We start from the raw sequence: 26647 nt of genomic DNA on the forward strand, positions 1-26647 counted from the left end.
TGATTCTTCTTCCATGCTCAGTGTCAGACTGAACTAATTAACCACTAAGACAGTTTTTGGCTTTTATTATCCATCTTTATTATGGGTTCCAAAAATTATAGAGCTGACTGAGCAGTAATTGGTACAGTAAATCTCACAGTACTAAAGGACAAAAGAGTGTGTGGAAAAAAAAACACAGCCACATGTTTAGTAAAACTTTATAACAACTAAAAGTCTATGCACACAAAAATCTTTAAAGAGCTCATATCAGGCCCCACTTTTTATCAAATAAATGAGTTTGATGTATGAAGGAAACACTGATGAAGTTTTAAAATATACTGTTCACTCCAATATGTGGACACTAAACCACAAAAACAGTCTGTTTTATTTTATTTATTTATTTATTTATTTTGGTGAACATCCCATGATGCCTTAGGTGGCTTATGGACAGAACTCCCTGCAAAGCTTTGTGAAATGCTAACGGCATCCTAGCACAACAGAAATGTGGGAATAAATGAAAATGTAAATAATCTTTATTGTTGGAATGTGTGAATGTTTGTAACTGAGCTGGGAACAGAAAGCTGAACATGTGAGAGAAACACTTTAGTCAGAAGATCCTGTTAACAGCCTACACTGATTACTCATGCTAATAAAGTAATTTCATAACAATTTTTTAACTTTAGGTTTTAGTTTAGCTCGGCCTCAAACTGCAAAATCTCCCAGAAACACTTCAGAGACATTTAATGGGACATAAAAAGATAACATATAAGCTCATTTTCTGTGACTTGGCTAAAACAGTAAATAATGACACTTCCATTCCCCAGCAGAACAGAGCTCATTTACATATCTCAGTCTTAAAGGTACAGTAATGGAAACAGCCTGTTTGACTGTGAGGGATAAAGAGAGGCAGTAAATGACCACGTAGAAATGAAGTATAAAATCACAAAAATTTTATGAATTGAGTTTTAAGAGAAAATAAAATACAAAAAAATGTAGTACAAGCCCTTTAAAACATAAAATGCACCCATACAAGGACTGTGAGTGGTGCTCCATAACGGCTGAAGCAGTGCACTGCACTGATACTAAGATTGATCACATTTACTCACAGTAATTTTGCTCTTAAAATCCTTTATGTGCTAAAAAGAGAAAAAATAAACAGAAGTCAATGTAAAACGGGCTCTGAATCACCTCTAATGTGTGACACTCACCACCTGGGGGCAGATACGTAGTTGGGCAGAGTCTTTTGATGATGGCCCGAACAAGGGGTACAGCTTCTCAGTGAAAGTGTCCTTAAAGGTGTAGATCACGGTGCCGTCGCTGGGGTCACTGAAGGTCACCTCACCTTTCTCGTAGTCTAAGCACACTTTTATTCTCTGTGGCTTTTTCTTGAAGTCCAAACGGGTCTCGGGTGAGGTGCCCGCGCGGAGCTCCCTGTTACGGAGGGCTATAGTGTACAGTCCCTCCTCTGGGCACACAGAGAAGTGCCCCTTCCTCTGAACGGACCCCCGAGCCACCCCGATACGGCAGTTAGGCTTGTGGCCCACCTCCACCTCCCAGCTATGGACACCGCTGTCATAGCCCTCTGCCCCGAGCGCGAAGACGTAGAGGTCGAAGCGCTCTGGGTTGGCGGGGATGGCCTTACCCCTGTAGCTGTAGCTCACGCTGGTCAGCTCCTCAGACAGAGAGAGCTGTGGGTGGGCAGAAAGAGGGTCCAAACACACCGGCACTGAAACGACATAAACATGAGCACATTTTTTGTGTTTGATTACTGCAGAAAAGTGAGAACATTCTGTAGCTGTGAGATGGAGATTAGGCTGTGAGTCAAGCTGGATCTGAAAGGGGAACTCCACCGATTTTTCAAAAATTCTCCATAATCATATGGTTAAGATATAAATAAAGTCGTTCAGAGTGGTTTTGGGTGAAAGTGTTTTTTGCTCCATTGTAGAGAAACTTGCTGTGTCAGAATTGTTCACAGTGGTGGCGATAGGAACCAGACGTCTGAAGAGTTTAATGCCTCTGAAAGCTCCCTCACAAGACATTATTACACAAAATGGCTAGACAATAAGGTTTTGGCTTAAAATGTATTTTAATCCATTTATTTCAGTCCATCATCAACATTCCATATAAACTCAGAAGACTCGTGTAGGTTCACTGGTGGTTCTGGATAGTAAATAAAATGTCTATATTTGTGTTGTAGTCATGGCGACCCCTGGTTCCTATCACCACCACTGTAAAGACATCAAAGTCTGTAAGTTTCTCTGTAGTGAACCATTTCTCATTAAACTACTATGAATGACTGTTTATATCTCAAGGACAGAAATATTCAGAAATGTGGCTAAATTTAAAATTTTCAGTTAAAGTGAAACTAAAACCTTGTTAATTCATGTCCGTGGTCACATTAAGCACAACCCATTGTGTCATATCATTCAACAGACTGTTTGATTGAAGTGTAGCCTCTAAACGCCTTCTGATGTTTAGTTGCCACTAAACCCATTTAGCCACTTCTAAAAAGCACCTAGCGACAAATCTAGCAACAAAATGTAGCGTTGCGAATTTTGAAAATGCGCAAACAAAAAACTGAATGGAAAAGTCCAAAATTTAAAAAAACACCCAAATATCACAAAAAAGAGTTTTTACGGTAGGACAAGGTGGAAATGTTAGAATATGGCTAAAGCTGAAATGTGAAAAAGAGTGATGAAAAAGGGTTTTTGAATACACAATGACGTATTAAGTCGTAAGTGAGAAACGATTGGCCTTCAGACAGTCCGATTACAGCGCAGAGCTTTTTGAAGGTTGTTTTCAACTTTCTGAAATTCCTGATTAAAGCTGGCTTAAAAACGTCTCTGCACAATGATCTCCAGAACTGTCTGGTGTGTTTGGTTCCCAGATGATGGGAAGGTGGGCATCATCGGGTGGGGGCACAGAGATTTCAGCCCTCATTAGGTGGCGCTGTTGCTCGTCCTGCCCGGTGTCTCTGAGCTGCAAACGACACGGCCGTGAAAAGACAGTAAACGGCTGTAAAGATGATTCTACTGAAGCAGAAACAGAGTTAAATCTCTCCATCTCGCTCGTTTCAGCCTCTAATCACAGCAGCCAAGTCATCTAAAGTTTCTTTGCATAACTGAAGTGATGGAAACACAACTTAATTCACTTTTTTCTGCCAAAATTCCGCAAATTTGGCCTTCAAATGGAAACTTTGAATGGAAACCCGGCCACTGTTTCACTCATCCCGCTATCTGACAACCAAAATAGAAAGTATGTAAATGAGAGCAGCTGTATTAGGAATTCAACTGTACATGTGAGCACAGAGCGCAGGAGAGACTCAACCAGATATCAAACACCATGATGACATCATCTGACACCAGGCAGAATGCAAATTTGACATAATGACATCACATGGTAGCGCATGACATCATCTAGCCACACTTAGCGACTTCTTGAGCAGGATTTAGCCACTTTCTATTGAAACTTGTTAGCAACGCTGATCCACATTCAGATGGTTAACCTGCTGCAGACTTGAGTGAGTGAGATGCAAGCCAGTTCCATGAAGCGCTTCACATCTCAAAAATGCAACTTCATCTTGTAAACACCTACCATACTGAACAATGCCCAACATTTTTTCCCAGACTTGGTACTTCAGCAAATTCAGATACTTGGCCATATCTATCAGAGGCATCGGGGATAATCTCAGGATCCTGCAGTGTGTCCTGCACCCTGAAAACAGTAAAGAAAGAACTTTCTGAGAGAAACAAATAAAAAACACATTCAGAGTCAGGATGTCAGGCTTTAACATTTCAGTTAGAGACATGAAATGATTTTGACATTCAAGTACCCATAAGTACCCTGAGCGAATATCAGGAAGGAAAAACAACTGCAAAATGTATCAACAAAAAAGGACATTGCCCATCAGCAACGCAGGGCTGCAGGCTTACCTTTGCACCTTACCAGAGGTGCATGTTCTATGATTAAAAACAGCCGTGGGAAATCAGTAGGTTTTGGTGTTGAGGCTGCCTCTTCACATAAGCTAATGAGCTAACGCTAACCAGGATGGATGCTGATGAGGACTCGTCACCTTCGACTTGAGGTATTTTGCCAACATGTTATTTGTCAGAGGACTACATCATCGCTATTAGCCTAGATAACAATAAAAGCAAGCTATATCTGCCTTCTCAGTCGCGTCCTTAACTGCGAGTCCTTGCCCATGCGCTGACATCAAGGCACTTATTTCTTAGAGTAGCAAAGTACAGGGACACACCGAGTGGGGGGGCTGAGGTGGCTGCAGCAACCCCTGATTTCAGGACTGCCACTGTTAAAAATAATAGTAATAAAACATTCTGAACTTAACGGTAACGTGAGCGCAGTAGAGATCCATGCGTCCTAGTTACAGGGTGGAGTTTGTTTTTTAAAAATCTGCAGCAGCTGCTCTGTTTAAGTGAACGCCATATCTTCTTTACAGTGGGCTGAAAACTGGCCGCTTTGGGGTCGTCGCTCAAACACACACAGGCTGAGGTTCAAAGACAGAAAGTCTATGTAGAGTTACAGACCAGTTCAAAGCAGCCTAATACTGTTTTTAAACTTAAAAATAATCATCTAGCATTATAATAAAGTTTTCTATCTCACGCTTTGTGTGCATTTCAGTGAAATCTTACCACGTGTCTGTGGGTGTGACACAATCACATATCAACAATCTGACTGGTTGCCGCTCAGTTCATTTGTATAAAGTTTGTCCAGAACAAGACAGCAGAAAGAGGCAGTGCATCAGTGATTTGATGTGTCAGTTATAGTTAAAAACTGCTATCTCTGGCCTCATTGTAGCACCATATGACCCATTCAGTTTGATAAAAAATCGTTTCGCGTGCCATCATTGGTCACGTCACACATACGCTGCTTAAAATTTCAGCAACCCCAACTTAAAACACCTTCCCACGTCCCTGACAAAGTATAACAGAACACACTCACAAATACAAGCAAATCCATTGTGTTTGACTGAATTGTTAGTCTATATATTTTCTCCATCTTCCCATGATGAAACAAAAACGATAACTGAATAGTGATTTCAGTACACTGGCACCTCGAATGGGTGTACTCGAGTACCCCTGCACAGTCCGAATAAAAAGTGACCCTTTTTTTTAAATCTTTTTTATAACCTCTTGATTTGTAAGGGAAGCCTCAGAGAGGTCAACAATCACTTTGAAGGAGCTCGAGTTCAATGTCTCAGACTGGAATGAAGGTGCACCAGTCAACAATATCAAGAGCTCTGCATACAACTGGCCTGTATGAGAAGACGGCAAGAAAGAAGCCATTACTGGAAAAAACACAGGTCTGGAGTTGGCCGGAAAGCACCAGAGTAACCCAGCTAAAATGTGGGAGAAGACTTTGTGGTCAGAAAAGACAAAAACTAAGCTTTTTGGCCACAATTCAAAACAGTACACAAAATGTGGCACAAAATGTGGCACAAACCTAAAACTGCACATTCCTCAACAAACACCTTCCCCAAATACACAGAGATACTGCAAGACAACCTGCTTCAGTCACCCACAAAACTAAAGCCTGAAAGAAATTAATCTTTAAATAGGACAGTGATCCCAAGCAACGTAGGAGTGGCTGAACAACAAAAAAGCTGAACGTTGTACAATGGCCAAGTCAAAGTCCAGATTTAAAACCAATCGAGAAGGTGTGAACCTGAACAATCTGGAGCAACTCTGCCAGGAAGAACAGGTGAAAACCTCTCCCAAACAGTGTGCAAATCCAGTTCAAACTCACCCCAAAATGCCCAAAGGTGGTTCTACCAAGTACTAGACTGAAAAGATAGAAGATAGCAGCATTTTTCAGATTTCAAAAAAATTTTTTTAAAAATATTTAAAAGAATTTTGTTTTTTTGTTCATGATACTGTCTGGAATAATCTGTATGTGTCATTTGTAATCCAGAAATATCTGATGACTTTTAAGGGGGTTGAATACTTTTGCACAACACTGTGCTTGCTCTCTTTTCTTTGACTTTCTTGTGGGCCAAGTGAAATGTCCTTATGGGCCTGGGTGGTGTTCTGGTATCACAGAGTGAACGTTTAATCATTGTCCTGTGACTGACAGTAGCCACGTTTACATGCAGCCTAATAATCCATTAATAATCCGACTGATAGCTCAATCGGAATAGAATACGTCCATGTAAACACCTCAGCCGGAATAGACTAGTCCGATTGAGGCCATTCGGAATACAGTTTCTATCTGACTGATCGAGGTGGGTAATCCTGTAAATAATCCGTTAAATAGAAGAATAATATCCGTGTAAACGCCTGTATCTGATTACATTCCCTATCGGAAAGTTTAAGTCCGTTCTGATCATGTTCGTCACGTCATAGTGAGAGTTTATACCGTTCAACATGGCGGAGCAGAAACTGGTCTGCAGAGGAGACGAAGTTTATGCTCTGGTCTTTAAAAGACGGCGGTGGGACGGACGTCCAGCTTATGTGTCTCAGAACGCGACGTCTTCCTCTCGGCCTTCTTTAATAAGGACATGTGAAGGACGTTTTCCTGAGTCTGACATCATTTTAAAGCAGTTAAAAACACAAGCGCTGCTCACTGCTGCTCATCTCACTCTGACTGGACTCATGTGTTGTTCGCTGTCATGGTAACGTTTACACTTCACGCCTGCACATCATTTTGGATCGGATTACTTGTAGTGAGCATGTAAACGAAGATTTTCCATCAAATTGTTGAGTAGAGTGAGAATAAACACCTCAGTCTGAATCTGTAAATCTTTGCATGTAAACACAGACAGTGGCTGCCGAATGTGCTGGAAGTTTAAAACAATGTTAACGTTAAACTGGTTAACTTAACTGAGCAACTGTGACTTACGTGCTCTTTGTCTCGCTGAAGCTCTGAAAGCAAAAACATATAAAATTAATGAAAAAGGGGAAACAAATCATGTCTCATACCTAGGAATTAGTCTTAAATCAGAATATTGCAAAAAATGATAAAAAATAAAATGATAATATAGAGTTATATAGCAAAAGTATAATAATGTCAGGTCCACTGGCCCTCACTCACCCGAAGGAAAGGAACATCGTCCGCCTTCATCTGATGCTCTATGGTCTTTATAGTCTCAGAGAGGGAGTCCAGCTTCCTGCTAATCTTCTGGATGGTTTCCTCCAGCGTCTTATTCTTCTCCTTCTCCTCTTCTCGGAGTTTCGCTATGCGTGCCGCCTCCTCTTCCCGCAGAAACTTGTGCAGCTTCTCAAACTCCTGCCTTATTTGGGCCTCTGTTTGATCAGCCTGCTTCTGCAGGAGAAGCGAGAAGTTCACTGTCCGTTATCTTACCTCTTCTACAAACCTTCAAGCTTAAGGGCCTAAAACTAGAGCAGTTTTCTGTAGCACAGCCTGGAGTGAAACGACACAACTTTGATCCTGATTTTAGCCCTGATGCTCAGTCTGAGCTGGTCGACTCTAGTCTGCAGATTTTTGGGTCAGTTGGAGTCGACAGTTGGAGAGAAAGTTGTGTGTGAGAGGCGCAGACTCAGATTTACTGCCTCCCAATCGAGTTTTAGACCAGTCAGAGTTTATCACATGCTTGATTTTTCTGACCCGATTCTGTGTGTAATCTATGTTTATTCTGATTTGAATGATTTTTCTTAAATTCCTAAATTCTTCTATTCTTAGATTTTACCACTATGATTATTATAACTATTATTTTTAACATTTGATATGTTTTTACAGTCACATTTTTTCTATTTTCATTACTCCCATTTCTTCAATCCTTACTTTCTGTAGGCTTGGCTATGCTGTAAATGAGGGTCACGCTCAATGTTTTAATAAATGTTGATCGATTGATTGATTTGATTGATAGCAGTGTCTAATTGAACAGACTCCTTCAACGGCTGATGAAAACGGACAGCGCTCTACAAAAGAGGAAAATACAGCAAGTAAAAGAAGAAAAATGGTGAAAAGTCACTTGTGTGCAGTGAAGCTTTTAATGAACTGAGTTTAAAGCACAGTCGAGTTTGTCCATCTAAAACTCTGAAAACTCCCAGACTGATCACATCTTTACATCCGTGATCCTCACTTAAACATGTTTACCTGCTGCTTCTTTACTGTGTCAGTGCAAACGGCAGAGACAACAGCAGTAGCAGCTCCACGATCAGTTCACCTGCGTCTCCCAGTAACAGGAGAATACGTGAGTTCACGTGGGCTCAGTTCGGTTTAGCAACAACTTAGAAGTTCAGTGGTGTTTGATCCCCAATATTTTAGTCAGACTGACAGTGTAAGATGCCCAGCTTTTATAATCTGTTAAGACTTTAAAAGTTGTGTAGTGAACTCAGGGCTTTAACAAAATTCTAGATTTTGTATGGATTTCATGTTTTCATCTATTGTTGTTCTCTAACTACAACACCCAGCATGCATTACACAAATTACAACACACAACCATTGGGTATCCTTACGGCACTCAACAAATCTTGAGTGCTAGCCATCTGTACAGAAGCTTACAAAAATCTGCGGTGCTAGCTAACATTAGTGAAACAGCACTAACTTCAATAGACAGCTAGATAAAAAAAATAAATAAATACCCCAAAGCACTTGTAGATTTTCAAAATCTACTTCCTTCAAGATCAGTAGGGGGGTTTTCCTGGTCTTTTAATGATTTCGGTAATGATTTAGGTTTTACTGTTATGCAGTTATAACACTTCTGCCACCACACTTCAACTTTAGGTAAAAATAAATAACATATTGAGATCAATATACCACCTTAATGTATGCTGCTGTAGAATTACAGCTCCGTTTGATTTTTTCTAAATCATCCAGCTTGTCTCTCAGCGGGTGTAAAGCTGCCGTCAGCTCATCCTGAGAAAAGAAAAGAAAAGAAGTTTGAAATTTAAGAACGTGGTAGAGCAGACACTGACAGACATAAGCATGGAGCAGTGATGTGCTTCAGTCTGTGTTCATTCTGTGACCACCTGTGGTATGAAAGTAATAATTAATCAAACCCGATTAATTAAAATTCACCTTCTCAACGAATGGGCAGGGACTACTTGGCAATTTTCAATATAAAGCATATTTTAAATTCATCACTCTTACAGTAAAAAACCAGATGGACACAAATTCATATACATTTATTTGCAACATAGCGCAGAGCTCTTCACTGAAATGAACGGGATGGAGCAAGACAAAGTTGCAAGTGAACTCGTACCGGGAAAGAGATGTGAGCTGGGTTAGAGAATGAGTTGTTAGAGAGGGAAAAGCTTTGCTGTGTATGGTGTGGCTGTGGCCAACAACAGCTGGAAAATAAAGCACCATGACTTGTGCAAGGCAGTGCTAACAGTACGAGTGAGAGCTAGCCAGAGAACTGCCATTTTCAGAGTGATTCAGAGAGGTTTGGTGTGAAATGGTCCAGATGTCTTTACAGTGGTGGTGATAGGAACCAGGGGTCGCCATGACTACAACACAGATATAGACATTTTATTTTCTATCCAGAACCACCAGTGAACCTACACGAGTCTTCTGAGTCTATATGGAATGTTGATGATGGAAAATAGTGGAAAATCTGAAATAATAAGTTTTCTTTGGGGACTATTTGGCCTCACAGCGCCCTGCATGTATCCCTCCACCATGAATGGAGTTGAAGTTCTCTAAACTATCATAAAACAGTGTCTCAGTCATCAGGCAGTGAATTCATAACCATTTCATGTAGGAACTTTCTGTGAGGGAGCTTTTAGAGGTGGACGTCTGGTTCCTATCACCACCACTGTGAACAGTTCTGACTCGGTAAGATTATCTAGAACAGAGCGTTTCACACCGAACCACTCTGAACCTCTCTTAACCACTCAGAACCACTCTGAACCACTCTGTTTACATCTCTTCACCCTGCTGAAAAACCTTGTAGAAACCAGTAAGTGTGTATGTTGGTTCCTGATGGTTTTGTCTTGTGTCCTGATGTGTTTAATCTTTTTTAATGGGTTGATATCACAGTGTAAAGGGTCCTAATGGTTTACCAGGAGACCATTGGTGAATTCTGAATGCATGTGATGGTTTCCTAATGGGATCTAAAGGGGTTCTACAGAAAACTAGTGGTCTCTATTGGAAACCATTATGCCAATTTCCATTAGAAAGCAAAACCCAATGGTTTCTAATGGTTCTTTTTCAGCAGGGTAATTATGTAGAATTTTTGCGGTTCCCCTTTAATGAAACGCCACTAACCAACGGCCTCAGCTCCCTTTCTGTGCATGCAATGTAATTTTAACTTGCCTTTTTCTCTTGAATGGCCTCCGTGAGCTTGCAGAACTCGTGGCCTTGGTGTTTTCCTGACCCCACGCACTCCACGCAGACCGGCTGCTCGTCATTCTTACAGAAGAGTCTGAGATCTTCCTGATGGAGATCACAAACCGCTCCTTTGCACGATTTCTTACTTTTTTCCTTCTTAAGCACCTCGCACACGTGTTTTAGAACCAGATTCAGAGGAGGGAACTCTTTCGAAGACCTTCTCCTGCACAGCGGACATTCAGGTGAGCTCTTCGTGTGCCAGACTTTCTGCAGGCACTCCTTACAGAAGCTGTGGCTACACGTCAGTAAAACTGGATCCGTGAATATCTCAGAGCAGATCGAACAGCACAGTTCTGCTTCTAAAGAGGCCATTTCACTGTGAGGACACACGATATGAGCGTTGTTGGTTGTTCCTGTCTCCAACGGTGAGGGCCTGAATATTCTTTCACTTTCTCTTTCCTGCACTGAAATAAAGGTTTTGTTCTGGTACATTATCAGTGCATCAAGGTACAAACAGTGTAAATGTTCCCTCAAAGCTCCAACAGCGGTTCTAAGGTCTGATTGTGAACCTTAAATCAGTTTTTCCAGGTGAAAAGTTCGTATTTGTACCTTTTCATAACAGAATGTTTTAAACAGAACAGTAAAATAAAAGCCTGGAGACGAGACGGGGTGTGTGGAGTCAGTACAGCTTAGAAAGGACCCCCATGAAGATACAAATTAGACATACTGAAAAAAAAATATATATATACATATATATATATATATATATGTATATACACACGCATACATACACACATACACATGGACAAAATTGTTTGTACCCTTCCGTTAAAAAAGAAAAACCCACAATGGTCACTGAAATAACATGAAACTGATGATGTTGATTTTCAGTATATTTTTATTTATTATTACTTTTGTACATTTTAAAAACAGCAGTAATTTGAAATTGCAGCAATTATTTCCAGTAAGGTCAAAGCAGCCCCAGGCCTTAGTTATAACAGACTATTCCATGCTGTTACCCACACACTTAAAAGTATATGTATATATGTGTGTTTTACAGACTGTAGTCCATCTGTTTCTCTGATACTTTGTTAGCCCCCTTTTACCCTGTTCTTCAGTGGTCAGGACCCCCATGGACCCTCACAGAGCAGGTACTATTTGGGTGGTGGATCATTCTCAGCACTGCAGTAACACTGACGTGGTGGTGGTGTGTTAGTGTGTGTTGCGCTGGTCTGAGTGGATCAGACACAGCAGTGCTGCTGGAGTTTTTAAACACTGTGTCCACTCACTGTCCACTCACTATTAGACACTCCTACCTTGTCGGTCCACCTTGTAGATGTAAAGTCAGAGACGATAGCTCATCTGCTGCTGCACAGTTTGTGTTGGTCATCCTCTAGTCCTTCATCAGTGGTCACAGGACGCTGCCCACAGGACGCTATTGGCTGGATATTTGTGGTTGGTGGACTATTCTCAGTCCAGCAGCGACACTGAGGTGTTTAAAAACTCCAGCAGCACTGCTGTGCCTGATCCACTCAGACCAGCACAACACACACTAACACACCACCACCACGTCAGTGTTACTGCAGTGCTGAGAATGAGCCATGACACATTATGTTTTTGTTCATTCACCAATACTGTCCTTTCACTTTTGCTCTGAATCTCTTTACCAAGCATGCACACACACTTAGAAACACGCTGTAAATGAATGTGAGGCTGTAAAAAGACCATCTGAGTCACATGTAAGCAGCTTCAGACCGAACAGGTAAAACTGTCTTAAAATCTTTATTGAATAATTAAGAATGAGAGTAACTGTAGGAGTTATGTTCGTGAAATCCAGAAGAAAAAGACAAAGGAAGCACAAATAGGTCAGTATGTAACAGTCACACTTACATTCTTCAAGTTTTTACACTTTAATGTTAATCATAAACAATGTAACCCCGTAATAAATAGTGTATAAGAAGCATTATTAAAGTTCCCTGTACCTCACAGTAACTTAGTGTTCTCCGAGTGACCACAAGGTGGCAGCAGCCAATCATATAGCAGATTTACCCTGAATAATAACATAAATAAGAGCTGCTGCTCAGAATAGAGACCGCTGGATCAGCACACGTGGTGTTAGTCCACAGAAGTCCATTCAGAAATGACCAAAAGTACCTTTTAGAGGTGAACACATCAGACCAGAACGTTCCAGAGGAGTCCCTGTGGTCAGTTTAGATGAACAAACTGGCATCAAACTCTATAACCTCTGTGAATTTTAACCTGTGATTTTAAAGGGCCACATCATAGAAGGTTAAATTTTACTTGCATTTTTTAAATAAGAGACTTAGATGTAGTAGTTTCAAAGTGTACCATTCAGTCCCTGTCCATACGGTCCATATACAGACCCTGACCTGCACAATCAGTCGCACCAACACATTTACATGCGTATCCACCTCTTCAGCCTACAGCAGTTTAGCCCCGCCCACTCACACTGAAGTTATAAGAAGCGTTCACGCTCCAGGCTCAAGACAGGGCAGCCAATCAGAATAGAGCTCATTTACATATATCAGCCTTAAAGAAACAGTAACAGAAACGGCCCGTTTTAATTCTGAGAGATAAAGATGGGATGGAAAGTGGTCCGGACGAAAAAACAAAATGCAAGAAAAATGTGTGATATGGGCCCTTTAACGGTGTCTGTTCTATGAAAGAGCACAAGGTCAATATTCCCGCACGCTGTGTGACCATCAGTGGAACTAATGTTGCATTTGTAGTTGCCTCTAAGGCACTTTCAGTAGTTTCAGGCACCCAAACACATTGTTTAAAGTCATTATCAGGTGTTCCCTGTCAGTGAAAACCCAACATCACACCAGAATAAATACAGATAAACATAAACACAGTAAATACAGACAAGAATTCCTTGTTTTAAAGAAAAAGTGGTTGATATCTTGTGAGCTAGTCTGAAGAACAAAGCTTTTTATTGGTTCGATTCCATCACCAGCACCTGATTCAGCATAATAAAGTATTGATAAGGTAAATCAGGTATTGGATGGTAGCTGTAACTGCTGGGCTTCCTTGATGAGAGGGCAGGAAACGGTAAATATAAACACGTACTGTCCAGATAAACAGCTTTTTAAATGTTATTTTCACACAGTGAATATATACATATATATATATTGTTATTGTGATAAATTATGTGACAGTACTTACTGTGTATGCTTTTCTGAACATATGATATCATCAGTATTTGTAAACACTAAACAGCTGCATGTTTCATTATAAAGAGAGCAAAATTAGTCTGTTTAACTGGATTTATTGCCAAATATTGAATAAAAATCAGTGTTCACAGTTTTTGATAGTATTATTTTTAAATGCGTCTCTTTTTGTCTCAGTTCCAGCTGATCAGACGTCCATACTGTGACATACCGTGTATTGTGAAGTATCACAATATTATTTCTGCCATACTGCCCAGCTCTACGTTTACTATAAAGCTGTGAGATCTCATATCGCTGTGTATCTGGTGTTTTTTTGTGAAGCGTGCGGGACTTTTGTCCTTTCTGTCTGGTTTGTAAATAGAACAGACACCACAGAGGTTAAAAGTCCCTCTGAAAGTTTGTGTTTTGTGTCGTCCCACAGACCTGCTCGCCCACTGTCTCTCTTTTCTGGCGGTTCTGAGGGTCCGCCGAGTCCTGTTTTGGGTTTTGTGTGTTCAGTTCACTCCTGTAAGCTCGGCTCAGCTTTTCCAGGCTGGTTTGTGTTCCCTCCTCACTGCTGCTCTGGGCTCAGGCTCCATGTTCTCCGAATGTGGTCTCTTATTGCTGGTTCACGCGACTCCAGGTTTGAGGTCGCCACGGCAAACGGTGGTCAGTATCTGCTGTGCTCATCTGTTGCCGTGACGATGACGTCCATCCATATCCGCATGCTCTCGGCGCTCGGAGCCACAAGGAAGAAGAGCCGTTCGTATGTTTTCACGCAGAACGTCAGGCTGGGCCGAGGAGACTGTGAGAGATTTAAATACCCACGTTTTAAACCTGAACATTTCAGATATCCCAACCTGAAAATGTGTTATACTGTCATAACTGCACCGAGCGACAAAGAGGATCTCCACTAATGTTCCAACCTTTTCTGCATGATTAAGTGGGTAAGATGTAAACAGAGTGGTTCAGAGTGGTTCAGAGTGGTTTGGTGTGAAACGCTCCGTTCTAGATAAACTTACTGAGTCAGAACTGTTCACAGTGGTGGTGATAGGAACCAGACGTCCACCTCTAAAAGCTCCCTCACAGAAAGTTCCTACATGAAATGGTTATGAATTCACTGCCTGATGACTGAAACACTGTTTTATGATAGTTTAGAGAACTTAAACTCCATTCATGGTGGAGGGATACATGCAGGGCGCTGTGAGGCAAAATAGTCCCCAAAGAAAACTTATTATTTCAGATTTTCCACTATTTTCCATCATCAATATTCCATATAAACTCAGAAGACTCGTGTAGGTTCACTGGTGGTTCTGGATAGTGAATAAAATGTCTATATTTGTGTTGTAGTCATGGCGACCCCTGGTTCCCATCACCACCACTGTAAAGACATCTGAACCATTTCACACCAAACCACTCTGAATCTCTCTGTTTACACACTGAATTATAAAAATAATGAAAATAATTGTTTTATGTTTTTAAAGAGGAAATTAACCCCTTATCCAGTAGCCTAACTCTATCAGGATTTAGTTTCAGAGAAATGCAGGTAAGAGTGATGAGAACATGGAGAACTCACTGTGGTAGCTGTACGCAGATGGTCATAGTAAACTTCCTCTATGGCCTGAAAGTAGATCACCCCCTTCAGCTTCCTCTCATCGTGATCTGCACTCAGATAGAAACAGAGAGAGTTCATTATGAGACAGTGTTCAAGTCAGACGGTGCAGTTCCTCTAATTTCACTCCGGCAGAGTTTCCCCTTCAACTCAAGTGAGGCTGTGTGGATTATAAGAACATTATAGAGCTTTTTAAATGAAACAGTAGAAGCCATATCGCCCCCTACGCTTCGTGTAGTGTATTACAGTCTGTCAGAATGACTGTGTGGATCATAAGAACATTATAGAGGCTTTTTAAATGAAACAGTAGAAGCCATATCGCCCCCTACACTTCCTGTAGTGTATTACAGTCTGTCAGAATGACTGTGTGGATCATAAGAACATTATAGAGGCTTTTTAAATGAAACAGTAGAAGCCATATCGCCCCCTACACTTCCTGTAGTGTATTGTAGCTATGGCCGTTTCTCACCGGTGTAATATGCGAGTCTGCGGTGGTCCAGATCAAACAGGAACCATCTCCTCCTCCAGGTCTTCACTCGGCCTCCACGCTTCGTCAGGAACCCCTCGCACCTTCGCGCAGATAAACTCACACCCATACACCCCTGCCACGCCGTGACCCAGAGACTCCACATGAGCCCGCAGGTCAAAGTTCACCGTCAGGGACAGGGGGACACCCTGCTGATGAGGAAACAGTCATCAAAATCATGTTTTATCAGAGCCTCCTCATTAACGAACCCTAATTAAATCTCTCATATATCAAACAGTTAGTGCTGTCATTACTAAACGTATTTAAAATCGAGATACACTCAGTTAGACAACTGCAGATTCTACATTTTCTGTCTAGAACACAGTAGTGTCTGTAAGTAGAACAGTAGAGTTAAACCTGTCCATACAGAACTGAATATAAATGTAATTCATTATGTAACTTTCTTATGTAAATACATTTAAACAATAATGTAATGGCAAAAGCAACACCTTAGCAACCACCTGAGATGCCGTAGCAATGGTCTAGCAACACCTTAGTAACCACCTCAGATTCCATTGCAATGTCTTAGCATCACCTTAGCAACCACCTGGGATTTCATTGCAGTGTCTTAGCAACACCTTAGCAACAGCCTGAGATACTATAGCAATGGTGTAGCATACCTTAGCAACCACCTGGAACTTCGTAGCAATGTCTTAGCAACACCTTAGCAACCACCTGAGATGCCGTAGCAATGGTCTAGCAACACCTTAGCAACCACCTGGAACTTCATAGCAATGTCTTAGCAACACCTTAGCAACCATCTGGTATTTCATTGCAATGTCTTAGCAACACCTTAGCAACCACCTAGGATACCGCAGCAATGGCCTGGTAACACCTTAGCAACCAGGTGGGGTTTCATTGCAATTGCCTAGCAACACCTTAGCAACCACCTGGGATTTCATAGCAATGTCTTAGCAACACCTTAGCAACCACCTGGGATTTCTTTGCAGTGTCTAAGCAACCTTATCAACCACCTGAGATACCATAACAATGGCCTAGTACTTTAGCAACTGGGATACCGTAGCAATGGTTGAAGAACACCTTAGCAACCACCTAGGATTTCATAGAAATGTCTTAGTAATACGTTGGCAACAACCTGGGATACCATGACCCAGTAACACCTTCGAAACCACCTGGAATAACAGGAACAGCCAGGAACACCTTAGCAACCACCTGGGGTTTTACACCAATGGCTTCATCAGGTGAACTTAACAGTAATTACTGTGAAAATAAAGACACTAGTAGCTGTGTTACCTGGGGGGCTTTGTGAGCTGGGCTGACTCTGTGCTCCTCCTCAGTGTGTGTGTCGGGGGGTGTTTTGGAGTGCGTGTCGGGGGGAGTGTGTTCAGGTGTGTTTGTGGTGGTGTGCTGAGGTGTGCTGAGGTGTGTGTGAGTGTGTGTGTTCAGTGCCTCCAGCTCCTTCTGTCTTCGCTCTTCCTGCAGTGACAAACAGAGGGGTTAGTCTGTTCACATTAAAGGGCCGATATCCTACATATTTCCTATTTTTATTACTTATTATATTTACTATTAGCCCCCCCCCCCCCCCACAAGGCCCACTTATAACATTTGTACTGTTTTTCTGTACCAAAAACATGCATAATTAATTTCTGCATTTTACATTTTTCAACTGCTTTCAGAATTAAATTACTGTGCTTTTAAGACTGATATATGTAAATAAGCTCTGTTCTGATTGGCTGTGCCTAATTCAAAAGCAGTCCAGGCTGAAACACTCCTTGTAACTTCAGCATCAATGGGCAGAGCTAAACTGCTGCAGGGTGAACGCCCAGATATATGCGAATGTATTGGTTTTGTATTGGTGACATCACAAAAAGGTTGCTCTGTTTTTGCAGGTTAGCTTACATATCGCTGTTTTTGGAAGAAAACCTCGTATCTCCATTTTTGTCGTTTTTCAGTTTTTGACATAATTTGAAAATACCCATTACCCTTTATATCGTATGTAAATGTCATGATGAATAGGCTAAAAGAAATGACCCAAAATGACTTGGTTAAAATTCTGGTTACATTGACTTACATTAAAAGTAAAGCAGGTTTTTTCCTTCTCCTGTAAAGTTACCATTTTGGAGATACGAGGTTTTCATCCCACAACAGTGATATGAGGACTGTAAGGAGTGAATGGTACATGCTGAAACAGTGTTGACAGTAATGATATTCTACATAAAACCCTTTTATTTCAAAATTTTCCATGATACAGGCCCTTTAACGCTGATCCTGAGTAACTGGTTAGCTTAGCGTGCATTGTCTAAGTGTGTCTTGCCCAGGTCTGCTGTGAGGAATGCAGATGTAACTGTGTTAGCGTAGCAGCGTCACTAGCATTCCTCAGCATTATGAAGTTCTCACAGTTCTCCGGTTCTCTGTGTGACTCACTCTCTCCTTCAGCAGCCGTTCTCTCTCCGCTTTAGCCTCACGCAGCTTCCTCTCGATCTCCACCAGGTCCAGCAGACACAGACTGGGGCTTTAAAACAGCAGAGCACAGATGTTAAACCTGCTGTCTGACGTACTGCTTTATTTTTAGCACTGGAGCCACGAGGCTAATGTAGCTAACAAGAAATGGAAGCCACCAGTTAGCATGATGCTAACTACTTCAATGAATTATTTCACACTTTAACCTATTTTTGTGCCAAAATGTTTGAGAGAGGAATGTTATGGTTTGAGAGGACAGCGGCGCTTTACAAGATAAATAGACAGATGGATAGATAGATAGATAGATATCTAGATAGATAGATAGATAGATAGATAGATAGACAGACTACATTCCCAAAAGTATTCGCTCGTCTGCCTTCACACACATATGAACTTGAGTGACATCCCATTCTTAATCCATAGGGTTTAATATGATGTTGGCCCACCCTTTGCAGCTATAACAGCTTCAACTCTTCTGGGAAGGCTTTCCACAAGGGTTAGGAGTGTTTATGGGAATTTCTGACCATTTTCCCAGAAGCGCATTTGTGGCTTGGATGCAGCTGCTCAGCCATGGAAACCCATTCCATGAAGCTCTCTATGCTGTTCTTGAGCTGATCTGAAGGCCACATGAAGTTTGGAGGTCTGTAGCGATTGACTCTGCAGAAAGTTGGTGACCTCTGCGCACTATGCGCCTCAGCATCCGCTGACCCCGCTCTATCATTTTACGTGGCCGACCACTTCGTGGCTGAGTTGCTGTCGTTCCCAATCGCTTCCACTTTGTTATGATACCACTGACAGTTGACTGTGGAATATTTAGTAGTGAGGAAATTTCACGACTGGACTTGTTGCACAGGTGGCGTCCTATCAGGGTACCACGCTGGAGTTCACTGAGCTACTGAGAGCGACACATTCTTTCACTAATGTCTGTAGAAGCAGTCTGCAGGCCTAGGGTGCTCGGTTTTATACACCTGTGGCCATGGAAGAGATTGGAACACCTGAATTCAATGATTTGGATGGGTGAGTGGACACTTTTGGCAAAATAGTGTAGATAGATAGATACTTTATTGATTCTGAAGGAAATTTAGCAGCCAGTAGCAGTCACACAACACAGAATAATAATAAGGGTGAAACAATATAAAAGGAAGAATATATATATATATTCTATATATATATATATATATAAACATCAGCTTAGTTGATTAATGTTGAGCTGTTTATTTGAAGTTAACTAACGTTAAGCCTCTGGTAGGAAACGAATGGCCGAGCTACCAATGTTAGTTAGATTAATACGTTATTATTTATGAAAGCGTATTACTGATAAATCAGCACTGCTGTCCTCTCTAACCGTAACATTCCTCTCTCAAATATCATGATCTTCTCTCAAACACTGTGGCACAAAATTAACTCATTAATACTTGCCGTAAACATGTCAGTGAAGTTGGCTCCTTATTTAAGTTTTTTGTTCCCGCACAATTTTTGTTGCTGCACAATTTAAGATGGAACAGGAAAATTTTCTTTAATTAGCAGGACAGAAATGTACACATTTGATTTCAAGCAAGTGATGATTTAGGTTTGCAGGTAGCACCATGCTAACTGGTGGGGTATATGCTTCCATTGCTTGTTAGCTACATTAGCATAAACAATTCAGGCTTCTGTACTGCTGCTACTGTTATTAGCTAAGCTTATATACTTTTTAAAATAACTTTTTTTTTGTTTTGGGCTTTTAAAATGACACCAGAGGGAAGTTTTCATAGTATATTTCTTTTGGAGGCAGCACGGCGGCGCAGTGGGTAACGCTGTCGCCTCACAGCAAGAATGGCCTGGGTTCGATTCCTGGCCGGGCGACCAGGGTCATTTCTGTGTGGAGTTTGCCTGTTCTCCCCGTGTCTGCGTGGGTTTCCTCCAGGTACTCCGGTTTCCTCCCACAGTCCAAAGACATGCAGTCAGATTGCCCCTAGGTGTGACTGTGTATGTCTGTCTGTCTGCCCTGTGATGGACTGGCGACCTGTCCAGGGTGTATCCTGCCTTCCGCCCAATGACAGCTGGGATAGGCTCCAGCACCCCACCGCGACCCAGAAGGATAAGCGGTTTAGATGATGTATGTATGTATTTCTTTTGGAATGGCAACAGAGGTACTGCTATTTTGTGGAATAGAATATGATTTGACAAGGGACTGTAGTAATTATTATTATAGTTATTATAATGATGAATATAATACATGTAAACACAATACCTTCTGTGATGATTAACCGCTTAATCTGAACACTATTACTAAAGAAAAATAATGTTTTGTCTGTTCACTCTTATTTTCTAAAAATTTTGCTTAGAATATGTAAACTTATGAGTAGAACTGCACTCGTCAAGGCCGCTAAAACCAAAAAAACAATATTTTTGTGTGACACAAGAATATACTGATACAGATGATACTAAACACAGGTAAGCTCCTGACTCACCTGGGAGCTCTGGAGCTGTTGGTGCTATTACATGGTGTGAGAAAGCCGTTAGCGTTCCCATTAGCATTAGGCCTTCCATTAGTGTTCCCGTTAGCGCTAGGCCTACCATTAGCATTCCCGTTAACGAGTCTGTGTGCAGGGTGAGGAAGAGGAGGAGTGAGAGCTTCAGGACTCAACCTGTCGGGTCCCATCCTCACCAGCCCTGAAACACAAACACACTGGCGTGAGTAAAAGTCAGTGAAAGAGAGAGTTTATTGGAACCTACACCTGTGACCCTATTTGCTTACGATGACTGAATCATGGCGCAGTGCACACCCACGGCCGCTCCTGCCCAGTCCGCTCTGTTCCGTTTCTTTTTTCCCTCGCTCTCCTGAACTTTGTACCTGAGTCATTCACATGCAACACGAGTGCTCACTTGCTGAAACATGTACGTTTAAAAATGGAACAGACTTTAACCCTCAAACACTCCTAAACATGGAGTTACCGCAGTAGCGGTTTGTGTGGCTAACTTGCATCATAAATTGACTGGGCCGCAAGCTGGGTCCCTTTTAACCCCGGTAATGGACTGAAAGGGAGGCAAGCCATGGACTTTGCATCATGATAGTAGAGTTTGTCAGTGCCAGCTGGTCACTTTTCACTGCAGTAGTGATGTTTAACTAGGCCTTGAATTGTGGACTTTGCACCACAACTGCATAGTTTGACTGGGATGCGAGCCTAGAACTTCACATCGTGGTACTGGAGATTGACTGGGCAGCGAGCCTAGAACTTCACATCATGGTACTGGAGATTGACTGGGCTGCGAGCCTAGAACTTCACATTGTGGTACTGGAGATTGATTGGCCCGCAAGCCTAAAACTTAACATCGCGTTACTGGAGTTTGACTGGGCCGTGAGCCTAGAACTTCACATTGTGGTACTGGAGATTGACTGGGCCGTGAGCCCAGAACTTCACATTGTGGTACTGGAGATTGACTGGGCCGTGAGCCTAGAACTTCACATTGTGGTACTGGAGATTGATTGGACTCATTGGACTGGCTGTTTGGGTGACACTACATCTCAGCTCTTATGCAGCCTGGACTGGCTGCTTGAGTGACGCTGCATCATGGCTACGGGGCTCTCTGGACTGGGGACCTGATCAACATGACATCGCAGCCTGGGCCGGCTGCTTGGTTGATGCTGCACTGCAGCTGTGGGGCTGCCTGGATCGGCAGTGTTCGGCTGCATGAGCAGCGCTACGCCGTGGCTACAAGGCCTCTCGGGCCGGCTGCTTGGGTGACACTGCACTGCAGCTATGAGGCTGCCTAGACTGGTGGTGTTCGGCTGCAGGAAAATGCTCCCTCTTCGTGGCAAAAAACATCTTTGGCTTTCGAGGCTTCCTGGGCCGGCCGCCTGTGTGATGCACCGTAGCTGTGGATTTTCCCTGCTGCTAAGGACTCTTTCCAGTGAAATTCCCTCTGCTAGCTGTGGGAACTGTGGAGTGTGTGTGTGTGTGTGTGTGTGTGTGTGTGTGTGTGTGCTGAAATCATTTGCAGTCAGCGACAGGACGATCACACAAGAATAGCAAGCATTAGCTCAGTGTCTACCTACAGTTCTAAACAATGATCAGAGTTTACGAGTCCCTGCCACTCTGCCCCTCTCCAGGCGTGAGAGTGTAAGAGGAGTCTTTGATGCTAATTCAAGGGCAGAAGTGCATGTCGACACAGAAACCACAGTCGCAATACTGGCTCTTCCAGTGTGAGCAGTTTACTGATCCAAGAACACACCTACATATTACAATTTTTAAAGCTTCATAGGAGCCCATTCCTTTTAGAGTCTCTCATGAGCGCCCTCTAGTGTCTGACCAACCCAGGAAAAAATAACTGAGGGGCCGTTTTCTGTTTCCTGCTGAATCAGCCACGTTCTGCAGATACAGCAGATAAAGACCCGGTTTTAAAATGCGGGTATTTCCTTTAAACTCTAAAAGCTGCTCACCTTGTGTTGAGAGCGGCCGTTCTGCGGTCTTGCGGTGGGAACTGCGTCTGCGCGGTAAACTCGACAGCTCCTTCAGCGGGTCCTGAACAGAAAACGAGCCAAAAGGAGAGATCTTAGCATTTCAGCAGAACTGAACTGAGGACAGCTGTGAATGGAAACTACAACTCTGCTTAAACCAGCATTCTACAAGGGGAATTCCACCGATTTGTCAAAATTCTTGGAACTTTGATGGTTGAGATGTAAACAGAGCGGTTCAGAGTGGTTTGGTATGAAACGCTCCGTTCTAGATAAACTTACCGAGTCGGAACTGTTCACAGTGGTGGTGATAGGAACCAGACGTCCACCTCTAAAAGCTCCCTCACAGAAAGTTACTACATGAAATGGTTATGAATTCACTGCCTGATGACTGAGACACTGTTTTATGATAGTTTAGAGAACTTAAACTCCATTCATGGTGGAGGGATACATGCAGGGCGCTGTGAGGCAAAATAGTCCCCAAAGAAAACTTATTATTTCAGATTTTCCACTATTTTCCATCATCAACATTCCATATAAACTCAGAAGACTCGTGTAGGTTCACTGGTGGTTCTGGATAGTAAATAAAATGTCTATATCTGTGTTGTAGTCATGGCGACCCCTGGTTCCTATCACCACCACTGTAAAGACATCTGAACCATTTCACACCAAACCACTCTGAATCAGTCTGTTTACACCCCACACACTGAATTATGGAGGAAAAGTCTTTAAAAAATAGACGTAATTCCTGTTTAAAGTGATGAACTGTACCTGTGCTGGTTTGTGAGAGGTCACCGGAGACAGTGATGTCATGCTGGAGGCGGGGCCAGTGATTCTGGGCCAATCAGTGAGAGTTTTCTCTTTTGAAATCTAATAAGACAGAAACCGTCAAGAAAGTAAATGTGGCAGAAAATAAAAACAGTAAAGGAAGAGAAACGCTGGGTAAACGAAGAGAAAGCTGATCACACAGATCACCTGACGACAGTCAGACACTTCTACTTTCAGTTAGAGCAGAATTACAACAACAATCAGTTTCATTTGAGGGAAGCAAAAACAGAAAAAACAAGTTGCAACGTACCAGACGACCCGGGGAACCAAACCACAGACCAGCCCGAGCAGCGCCGCAAACACTAATGAGTTAATCAGCCTCTCTCTCTCTGTCACGCTCCCTATCTCTCTCTCTCTCCTTCTCTCCCTCCCTCTCTATCTTTCCTTCCCTCTTTCCCTCTTTCTTTTTCCTTCCCCCTCCCTCTTTTTCTCACACACTCCCTCTTTTTCCTTCTCATTCTCCCTCCTTATCTCTCGCTCTGTCTCTCTCTCTCTCTCTCTCTCTCTCTCTCGTCTGACTCAGAAACACATGAGTCGCTCAGTCAGTCTGTTTAACCCTTTACTCTCTCTCTCTCTCTCTCTCTCTCTCTCTCTCTCTGTCTCTCTCACTGCAGATTTAGCTCATATTTCCATTTTACATAACAGCTGGTGTATGACTCCTGACCTCTCTGTTGTAGCCCCCCCAACACCCCCCCCCATTCCTCCTCACTGTAACCATGCAGGGGAAATCAATTAAATTCAGTTTAATCATAACCATTTCAATTATACAGCATATACAGATACTAAATAATTCATATTAGATACTGAATAATTTATAGCAGATACTGAATAATCCATAGTGGATACTGAATAATTCTTAGTAGATACTGAATAATTCAGAGCGGATACTGATAATTTATAGTAGTTACTGAATAATTAATAGTGGTTACTGAATATTTAATAATGGATACTTAATAATTCATGGTAGATAATGAATAATTCATAGAAAATACATAGTAGTATTTAAGTGTGTTGATTTGTGGTGTATTAATCTTACCTGGTCTTGCTTTAAAAGTTCTCCAGACCTGTCCAGCCTCTCTCTCTCTTTATCGCTATCTCTCCTCCCTCCCTCCCTCTCCTCTTTTCACTCTCTCTCTCTCTCTCTCTCTCCTCTTTTCTCAGTTTCTTCTTGTACCTCACTCTTCCTCTCACACTCCTTCATCCACAGTTGTTCTTTGTCTCCCTTTCTCTCCTCTCACTGCGTCTACATTCACATCTGAAAGTCTGAGTGAATGAAGTCCTGAAGGACTAACGCAGGTCCCGCCAGCAAATAAGAAACAAGCGTTTCTTTAACCATTTAACCCTTTAACCTTCAGGCACATCTTATTGCAGATAGCCACAAAACATACAGCAGAAATGAGGAACATGTGGACCCAAACACGCACCCTGACGGTTTAATGGTCTACTCAAAGGGGAATTCCACCTATTTTTCTGACATGTCTGCATAACTCAGTGAGTGGAGATGTAAACAGAGAGATTCAGAGTGGTTTTTGGTGTGAAACGGTTCAGATGTCTTTACAGTGGTGGTGATAGGAACCAGGGGTCGCCATGACTACAACACAGATATAGACATTTTATTTACTATCCAGAACCACCAGTGAACCTACACGAGTCTTCTGAGTCTATATGGAATGTTGATGATGGAAAATAGTGGAAAATCTGAAATAATAAGTTTTCTTTGGGGACTATTTTGCCTCACAGCGCCCTGCATGTATCCCTCCACCATGAATGGAGTTTAAGTTCTCTAAACTATCATAAAACAGTGTCTCAGTCATCAGGCAGTGAATTCATAACCATTTACTGTAGGAACTTTCTGTGAGGGAGCTTTTAGAGGTGGACGTCTGGTTCCTATCACCACCACTGTGAACAGTTCTGACTCGGTAAGTTTATCTAGAACGGAGCGTTTCACACCAAACCACTCTGAACGGCTCTGAACCACTCTGTTTACATCCTAATCATTTAATAATCTAGGAATTTTGAAGAATTGGTGGAGTTCCCCTTTAACAATATCAACGTTATTAATGTGATGATGTGATTTAAACAGCTACAGAAAGATCAGGTCTGTGATGTGATTGTGTACCCGCTGTGATTTGTGGATCAGCTCTCTCTTCTCCTGACGGAGTGAATTCATCTCTCTCTCCTTCTCTCTCTCCATCTCTCTCAGCTGCTGCTCCAGCGTCTGGACTCGCTCCTACACAACACACAGCGGAGCCTTTAACATGCTTATCTAGAACAGTGCTCCCAGACTCTGGGTCCTCACATGTGGGTGTTTTTCTGCAGAAATATGCACAATCATGCATTCACGCTGAAGATATAAGGAGTGTTTCAGCCTGGACTGCTTTTGGAATGAGGCACAGGCAATCAGAACAGAGCTCATTTACATATATATGTCTTAAAGGCACAGTAACAGAATAACATGAGAAAAATGTATGATATGTGCCCTTTAAATTTTTTTTAACACTGCAAAAAAAGCATATCTCAGCAAGGGAAAATATTTTAAATCCAGTCAATATATCTAATATTTATCATCTTGAGGCTGCTATAAGCTTTTTTTATAAGACTATTTAACTCATTTCTCAACATTTTTACTTGTTTGCATTTACATTTAAGTGATTTTGTTTCACGCATATTTATTAAAAACATACCCGTCCATAATTCAACTGTTAAAAGGCTCGTTGTGATGTCACAAAAACCAGTGCGTCTACATATAAGTGCATCTGTCTGTTCTGTGTAGTACCGTTATGCCCCGCCTACTCATGCTTAAGTCATAAGGAGTGCTTTTTGAACCAGGCACAATACAGGACAGCCAATCAGAGCAGGGCTCATTTACATATATCAGTCTTCAAGGCACGATAACAGAAACAGCCGGTTTAAAACAGTAATATATGAGAAAAACGAAGGAAACTGGCCCTTTAAAGCGAGTCCATATATGTAAACTCTACTGTTTGGCCCATTTTGAATTCAGGGTTTTTGTGATGTCACAAAAAACAGTGCATCTACATATATCTGCCTGCTTAGCCTAGTGCCATTTAGCCCCACCCACTCACAATGACGTCATAAGAAGTGCTCTTTGAATGAGGCTCAATACATAATGTCCAGTCAGATTAGAGCTCATTTACATATATAGTAGTTTTAAAGTTACAGTAACAAAACCAGCCTGTTTGATTCTGAGAGATAAAGAGAGATAAAACAGAGTGTAAAAATGAATTAGTCCATAAAAAAACAACATACGAGAAACGTAAGATACTGGCTCTTTAATGCTGACATGAGTTAAATATTTACATTGTGTTTCCTCTCTGCGTCAGGTGGACTGAGCATCAGAGCTGACAGGTAAAGGTGTGGAGACGAGCTGTCAGACGCTGTAAGGTCACCACACAGCTGAG

At 42.0% G+C, this 26647-nt stretch overlaps 1 protein-coding gene and 1 pseudogene across 1 annotated transcript in view; both read right to left on the reverse strand.

Annotated features, from left to right (window-relative positions):
- Positions 1-181: 181 nt before the first annotated feature.
- Positions 182-10654, reverse strand: LOC118799153 (annotated as a pseudogene).
- A 1324-nt stretch (positions 10655-11978) lies between these two features.
- The window catches only part of LOC118798748 (pleckstrin homology-like domain family B member 3), a 36250-nt gene continuing 21581 nt past the window's right edge, over positions 11979-26647 (reverse strand). The window contains 10 exon segments of the mRNA XM_036558280.1: positions 11979-14205; positions 14977-15062; positions 15482-15617; positions 15619-15690; positions 16793-16975; positions 17897-18011; positions 20413-20614; positions 22383-22464; positions 23169-23267; positions 25345-25455. Coding sequence (XP_036414173.1) covers positions 14071-14205; positions 14977-15062; positions 15482-15617; positions 15619-15690; positions 16793-16975; positions 17897-18011; positions 20413-20614; positions 22383-22464; positions 23169-23267; positions 25345-25455 — 1221 coding nt within the window. The 3' untranslated portion in view covers positions 11979-14070.

This window comes from Colossoma macropomum, unplaced genomic scaffold (genome assembly GCF_904425465.1).
Source record: "Colossoma macropomum unplaced genomic scaffold, Colossoma_macropomum, whole genome shotgun sequence".
Classification (NCBI taxonomy): Eukaryota; Metazoa; Chordata; class Actinopteri; order Characiformes; family Serrasalmidae; genus Colossoma; species Colossoma macropomum.